This window comes from Apis dorsata, unplaced genomic scaffold, assembly GCF_000469605.1.
Source record: "Apis dorsata unplaced genomic scaffold, Apis dorsata 1.3 scaffold_207, whole genome shotgun sequence".
In the NCBI taxonomy this organism is placed as follows: Eukaryota; Metazoa; Arthropoda; class Insecta; order Hymenoptera; family Apidae; genus Apis; species Apis dorsata.
In genome coordinates this window covers 23,813-32,220 of record NW_006263491.1, presented here as the reverse complement: position 1 = coordinate 32,220, position 8,408 = coordinate 23,813, and the positions used below count along the sequence as shown (strand labels likewise).

Below are 8,408 nucleotides of genomic sequence, written 5' to 3'. Positions count from 1 at the left end.
ATTGTATAAAGATCGTTTAAATAACTTTCTTTCTTAAACAAAAATTGTTTATCTTAATAAAATAAATATTATATTAAGTAATTATATTAAATAATTTAATAATTATATTAAAAATTAATATAATTAATAACCAATCTAATAATAACCAACACGTACACGAATGAAACAACATCTCTTTAAAGGAGGTTTCACGACATCATTCGCAAAAAGTTTGCAACGCGGCCAATGGCAATAAGGTAGAAGAATAATGGCAATGAAGATGAAGATGAAAAGGAAGAGAAAGAACTTTAGAAGCCTTTTAATTGCGCTCGTAATTAACCAATCTTTCTATAATTGATTACATACCTTTACAAACTAATCAAATTGCAACGAGATGTTAACGAAATTCAAGCTATATAAATTTATAGTCTAAAGAGAGAAAAAAAAATGCAAAATTGTGTAATTGAATCAACTGCCTTGTTTTCTATATATATAGAATAGTATTTGATTAATTATCGTACTGATTCTTTAACTGATTCATCTTAGAAATTATCTGTCTACATAAACATCCATGGATATTAAAATTAATAGTTCATATCATTATTAATCGGTAAAAAAATAATTATCGAAAAGAATTTTGAATTCGAATCAAATTTGGAAAATATTATCGTAACTTTGTATTTAAATATTTTCGACTAATCGCTCGATCGATCGCGACAGGAAGTCACGAGTTCAAATTCTAATTTTACTCCATCGAAATCTTCGACGTCGTAAAAGTTAATGCCCGAAACTTACGAACGAGTTCAACGATCTCGTTTCAACGCGATAATTAATCGAATGCAATTAATTCTTGCGGGCAATATTTACAATACGCGAGAAGGATTAAATTAGAAATGGGGAGAAAAAAAACGATAGACTTTTATTTATTGTTTATCTCTTCTCCTTCTTTTCTCTCTTTTTCTTTTTGTTCTCTCGTACCTAAAATATACATTTGCCTAAAGTAGAGCTACACAGTCGCTTTTACATTGAAAAATAACTATGCTTACATATGTTGCCTACGAGGAAATATCGCACTTTCGTGCAGTTTCTCTCCATTGTGTCGCGAATAGCTTCAATTGTAATATAACAATGTCGACTTATTCTGGACATGATCTTTTTCACAAAAAAATATTCGTTTCTCTCTTTCTTTCTTGTCTTTCTATATATCACCATAGATGGTAATCACTCGTTCAACCGTGTTATCTTATCATGATAATATTCCATAATAATTTATACAACAGATAACAATGTTTAGATTTAAAATAGCTAAGAATACAAATGGATTATTAAATTTGACCAATTCTCAATAAAGAATATACTCAATCAAAGAAACTTTAAGCCAAAAAATCAGAAAATTGATAAATGACAAGTTCAGTTATCACGCTTTACCGATGATACATTGCTGTTCGAATTCCTCTGATGATAAAGTAGGAATTATGCAAGAAGCATGTATTGACAGACGATACGAAAAATTATTTCTTTATCGATCGAGGATAATCTTCGCTTTTAACTCTAACTTTCAAAAATGGGCCAATAATAGACTTCTAATTTTTAGCATGCCAATTATTGAAACCATAAGAAGAAGTTTAGAAGATGGAACAGTAAACTTTTTCATCTCTGTTAAATAGAATAATACATCGTGTCATTTGAAATAAATTTGTTAAATCGTAATGATATTATATGACTGATGTGCAGATTTTCTACAATGGATATTCATTTGTTTCTTATTTGCATATTATACCATTATCATTATATATCATTCAATAATACAATAAAATCTGATTTTTCCTCTATACTATCATTCATATCAAGAAATATATAAGGTTAACAAAATGAAGATATCTATAGCAAAAATAAATATGTTAAAACACAATAATAAAAAATACATAAGTATCAATATATACAAATTCTTAGAAGCATAGCTTTATCGAATAAAAATATATGATATAATGTAAAATTATCAATCTGAAATAAAGTAAAATACCCATTAGCTTATTATTACTCTGTTAAATATTATATAATTGCAATATATCCTAAATCTGCTGTACTACTGATCAAATTCTTTACAGTGAATATACATTTGTCACATATGTTTCTAAAATTTTAAATAATGATGATAAAATATTCAAAAAGAAATAATTGAATATCCACACTTCGATATTTTACATACAGATTCAAAGTACAATGATCCTCGATGCACTCTGTTCAATAGCTCAAACATAAGAAAGACTCGTACTTAATGACTCGTCAAGATCGTATCAAATTAAGTATATAAACATCTTAAACAAAGAATAGAGACACATCATTGAACGTATGTAAAGTTAATCTACTAAATCGCCAACTATACTCGATACTCTCTTTCTCTTTCTCTCTCTCGTTATTTGTCGTCTTCGTCATCATCGTCGATAATAGGATTTTATAAAAAATGTGTCAGACCGGCGATGATTCGTCTCGTGGCGACAAATCTCGAGCGAGACGAGTCGCGACGAAACGAACACGGACCAATCGAAATCATATCAAAAGAAGAATTTGTCAAAAAGACATGAATATTCGAATCGAGTCCTCCCGTGTAGATTTTCTCCATGCACAGGAAGAAGCACAGCTTCAGATATATCGCACAAGTCTCTAAAACATTTTAATAATTTTCTTTGTGTATATATTTGTATATATGTATATATATATATATATATATATATATATATAGAGGTTTTTATATACTGGATGTTCAGCTAAAGGTGTTTAAAAATTGGAAGAATGATTCTTCAAATTAAAATAAAGATTGAGAAGATTAAAAGTAAAAAAAAAAATTATATTTTCTACTTTGTTCTGTAATTATTGAGAATTAAAAATCGATGAAAATATTCTTACACAAAAGAATATACAGTAATTGAAGCAACAAATTTCTTATTAAAATTAAAAAAATTTTAAAACACTATAATTCTGAAAATAGTGAATTTCGCCAAGTCAATTGAAGGTCGTTAAAAGCACAGAATCTTGCCCTTTAAAACGCAATTTCATTTATTCCGATACAGCTTTTGGTTGCCGAGATATCATCATGTAAAGGAAAGCGTATTTTTTGATCATTCACTATCTCCATCCTTGTCGTACATTCGAAACTCTCGCTTGATTCTCCTCGCAGAGATATTCCAATATATCTTAGAAGCTCTGTTAAATTCTATTAAAACTAGAAGAATTTTAAACCGCTGTAACTTCGAAAATAATGATTTCCGATGAATAAATAAAAGGTCATTAGAAGCACGGAATTTTATTCTTTAAAAAGCATTTTTATTTATCCCGATATGACTTGCGGTATTCGAGATATCATCGTGTAAAGAAAAAGTAATTTTTTAATTGTTTGCTATTTTCTGTCTCTCTCGCTTATTCGTATAACTCTCGCTCGCATGTCTTCACTGAACAAATACGAAACAAAGAGATGCAATTTCTAGATTTATGTACATATTTATACATAGAAAAATATAGATGTCACTAGATCATAGTAATTTCATCTAAAGCATCATGAATAGTTTGATTTCTTATATCTTGGCAATCAATTGAGATATCGGAATGAAACAAAAAGTAGTTTTAATGGCGAGGTTTTTTTTATTTTCTGAGTAGATTTTGATGATAAAATTTTTAATTTCTTTTGACGTTTTCCACATGAAAAATTAATATCTTGTTTGCAATTTTATTTGCAACAAAATTATTTTTGTATTGTTTTGACTTGTAGAATAATTTTTTCAATTTTTGGATACCTGTAGCCGAATATCCTGTATATGTATACATATATTACATGCACACGTGCGCAGGATGAGTCGAATATCATATTGTCGGATTACATTTAGGTTATTGAAAAAAAAAAAAAAAAACACTGATGATATAAATACATACATTAATATTTCCATAGAATTTATGAAGCTTAAAATAATAAAAATATTATTCGTTAAAATTAGTTGTTAAATTGCATAAATCATTATGCTTTAATCTCTTTTTCTTGACACATAATAATTTATCTTTTTCTTAATAAATTCTGCACGTAACAAATAAATTTATATAATTATATTATATTATACGTATTAACATTTAATTATTTTCTCAAACAAACCTATTTATTGCAAATAAAACTATTTGTTTTTACTGCATCAATTTTACACGTTTATTATTCAATGTTTTATGGAATATTTATTCCGTCATCCTGTACACGCGTCCATAATACATATAAACATATGTGTATTCTCTAAATTCAATAACGAATACGTACATGTATATATTTATATAGTATATTTATATGTATATGTATATATCAGAACTTTGGTTTTGTCTTCGGTTAACCAGTCGAATCAAAAATACTCGAAAGATATTTGATCAAGTAATAATATTCTTTAAAGATAAACTCTAATCACTAAGGTTGGGTCATCTGACCATATCTTTCTTGCAATTTCAATAAAATAATGAACAGTCCTTTAGATCAGTATTTTCCAATGTTTTTAAAATCACAACCCTTTTTTTTTTATAATTATATAAAATAAAATACATTTATTTTAGGATAAAATAATTATAATACTTTTTTTTAACGATGAATATCAATAAGTGAGAATATTAATAATATATTAATCCCTGCCATAGCAAATTTGCAATATTTAATACATGATGAATCTTTTCATATAGATATATCGAGATAAATAATATTGAAAATTTTCATAATAAAATTTGTTGTATAAATAATCAAATAAAAATTAGAGACTCTTCGATCTCTTTAGGGATTGTGATCTATAGATTGGAAAATATTGTTTTTTAATCTCGATTATTCCGTTGCGCCCAACCCTGTATACAAATCGTAAATCGTAAATCTTCCTGAAAAGGAAGCTTAGATTTGTGCTGAAGAAGGAAAAACGTCATTTCGTTATTACACTTATTCGATAGAAAGTTGTAACAGTCGTTAAGATGCATAAAGATGTATTAAAAACGTGTTAAAAAAGTTTTCGCGTCGATAGTAGTAGTATTTTAACTTATCTCTTGAGGACTCATCTGTATTATCGACCGTGCATATAATTACGATTTTTATCGACTAAGCAAGTTATATTTCTCCCTTGTAAAGTAGAAATGGACAAGTTCAAGTACAGGCAAACTCTGGTTTTCAATTTCAATTCACAATAATATGAACATCTGTGATCGCAAATGCGATTTTTAAACTTTTTCTTTTTTTTAATCGAACTGATTCTATCGTGCACGGTTTCACGGTGGATAATAGAAAATGGTGGCAATGTAGGAAACTTCGACTTAATCTATCATAGAAAAAAGAAAGTTCGATCGGTATATTGCTTGTTACTTTGTGGCGCAACGGAATCACTATTGAATACGTGATAAATTTTTTAATTTCTTCAACTATCAACAGCAGTTTTATAAGTAAATATTTCACACGAAGAGTTACATTTACGTTCAGAGATTGTTCTACGTATTATTATTACGTAGTTTTATGATAGTGATTTCCCGCATATTGGAATATCGTAATATAATTATAATTAACTCTTCCATTAGTGATAATTACTAATTATTTGTGCGAGCCTTTATCATGGCATACGATGTGAACCAGCCTCAGGTTCTTCACCGTAAATAGATTGTCGTAGATTTCGAATAAATCCATCTCGTTGGCTGTACCTTGTGTCGCCAGTTTCAGAAGCAGCGGGATTAATGTCCTGGACCTCTCAATCCTAAAAATCATATACGATGAATATTATAACTGCTAATCCAAAAATAAATATTTTAAATTTCAATTCGATATTTATAATTAACTCTAAAAGTGCAACTAAATAAGTGCAATTATATCTTCGCTATGAAATTTGTATCATACCATCTGTCGATAAATCAGAAATTGTCCAACCTTTTTCATTTTTCGAGAAATATTAAAATATTTTCAAAGGATAGATAATTTAAAAGGATCCAAAATAAATCTAACGATAACTTTATAACGTCAAAAAGATTGATAAATATAATTCTAATAATATCAATTATAAACTGTAACGCTATTAATTACTTATGATCAAAATTCCACGTAGAGAACAAAATAAGCTCCTCCCTCGACCTATAAGGATTGATCTTGTGCCTGTCCCCGTAAAGGCACTTCTCCTCGTTCCACACGCCGTAACACTTAAACTCGCCCATCTGGTCGCACAAAGCTACACACGTGTCCCCCTCTGTCCTCCTGATCTTGTAAGGGCAAGTCTCCTCCGCCTCCTCCTCTTCGCTCTTCGCGCCAGAATTCCTTTCGTTCCTCCTCCTCACAGCGTCAACGTCGTCGCAAGGTTGCCCGATCGTGCCGAACAACCGGAAATACGTGCTCTCGTCCAGCCATTTCAGCCTGCACGGGCAATGATCGTAACAGCTCGTCGATGAGTCGCGCTCATCCCTACCCTCCAACGATCCTATCTTCGCTCGACTCCTGTCGAAGTAGTAGCCAAAGTAATGGTCCTCCTTCAATTGCATCTTGAAGAACGCTATCGCGTACAGTAGCTGCTTCCTGGCCCGTGGATCTTTCGAGAACACGTCGGACGATTTGATCTGATCGATCGTTTTGTAAAGGTAGCCACGTATCCTGTCCTGACATCTACGGTGCAAATACGCCTCCTGTGCAAATTGTAATTACGTCACTTGGTTACATCGATTCAACGCGGAATCATGGGTATGGAAATTTCTCTCTCTCGATTTTTAATTATTAATTATACAATTGACAAATAACTGTACTTTAATATATTATAGGATTGCTTTTATTTATATGCTTAATTTTAAAACAACGAATTCCTCAAAGTCGAGGTTGAAGGTGATGAATGGCGAGCCGAAATGGGTCGGTGTATATATTAAGTGTATTCACAGTGTTGCGGATATAATTGGCCCGCGATCAAAGCTATTGTTTTCGATGAATCGCTATTCGAATTGTGACGCACAATGGAAATCATTCGTTCAGTCTACCGATGATTTAACTTTTACTTCTTTAAAAATAGTAAGAATAGTGGAATATTTATAATGAATCAAAAGATATAATATGCAAGAATATGGAAATTGAAGAAACGTAAATTACAATTGAAGTTTTCATAAGTTAATTTTATTTAATAATCAATTGTTAAAATGAATAATGGAGGGGAGGGGGGGCTATAAATAATAAGATCTTGGATACGTCGATATAATGTATGCAAGGTCAATCGATGGAAGAGTGGAAGAAGAAAAGGGGAAAGGGCGAAGGTCGTTGTTGGAGGAGAGAAGAAAAGGACCCTTGTGTTCTATCTATGAAATCCGTGCTGCCAAGAGAGATATTCGATCCTGACAGCGTAGATATACCGAGAGGATCGAAGATTGGATATATAGGATTCAGGGAGGAATTGCTACGTCAGAGACTATGGATCGCCATAAATTTATTATATTTTCAGAGACCTATCTCATTCGACTTTATTTCGAAAAAGAAATGGAGAAATATATTCACGTTGATCAGATTTTGACAAAATTTTTTTCGAGCTTGGAATTTTTATTTTTGAAATTAATATTTCACAAATATATATTTTAAATTAAGAAATTTCGAAACTTTTTATCTTTTTCTTTTTTTTTCTTTTTTTAATTTAATATCTATCCAACTTTTGTGCAAACTTTGCAAATTATAATAATTTATAATCGATAATTACGAGGAATAAGGCTAACGATTTTAAGATTTCGAGAGGAGAGCTCCACATCCGATAAACGACAATTTACTGGAATGGAGGCGGTGTAACGTTAATTAACTCGAGCGATATCGAACGTCGAAGGATGGCTTTGATTCTGTTGCATTAACTTGCGCCGACCTAGACCGACTTTATTGCCCGTTCCAGAAATTTATAACTTATCTTCGAGCAGCGTTATAAATGGCATGGGGAAAGTTTCCCACGAAGGGCGTTATTTGTATTATTCTTATTGATTTTTTTCCCCCCTCTCTTTTTATTCTCAGATTTATTTAACAGTAGGGGAGTTAATTTTAATTAACTTCTTTAACTCTCTTGAAGAAATTTAAATTACAATTGATATTTTTTTATATTTTAATTTGATTTAATAATCAATTGGACGTTGTTAAAATGAATAATGAGAGGGGGGCTATGAGATTTCGCAGAATTCTTTTTACTGCGAAATGGTATTATATTTATTTATAAAACACAATGATTCTATTTTTTATATAAAATAGTAAAAAACATTTATCCACTATTCAAATTGATTTTTCAAAATTCCGAAATTAAAAGTTTCGATTTGTCAAAATCTGCAAATTATATTCTCAATTTTACAATATTTCAACACTACTCGTTTAATTTCACGAGCAAATCTGCCCCTCTCTTTCTCATGTAAATTCTCTTTGCCAATATTCGTGGCGACGAGGAACA

General features: G+C 30.3%; 1 protein-coding gene across 1 annotated transcript in view; it reads right to left on the bottom strand.

The window, feature by feature from the left end:
* Positions 1–5,218: 5,218 nt before the first annotated feature.
* LOC102674125 (DNA fragmentation factor subunit beta) overlaps positions 5,219–8,408 on the bottom strand; it is a 9,809-nt gene continuing 6,619 nt past the window's right edge. Inside the window, exons 5-6 of the mRNA XM_006614991.2 lie at positions 6,050–6,639; positions 5,219–5,726 (exon numbers count right to left, since the gene is read on the bottom strand). Of these exons, the coding sequence (XP_006615054.1) occupies positions 5,567–5,726; positions 6,050–6,639 (750 nt within the window). The 3' untranslated portion in view covers positions 5,219–5,566. The remainder of the gene's footprint in view (positions 5,727–6,049; positions 6,640–8,408) is intronic.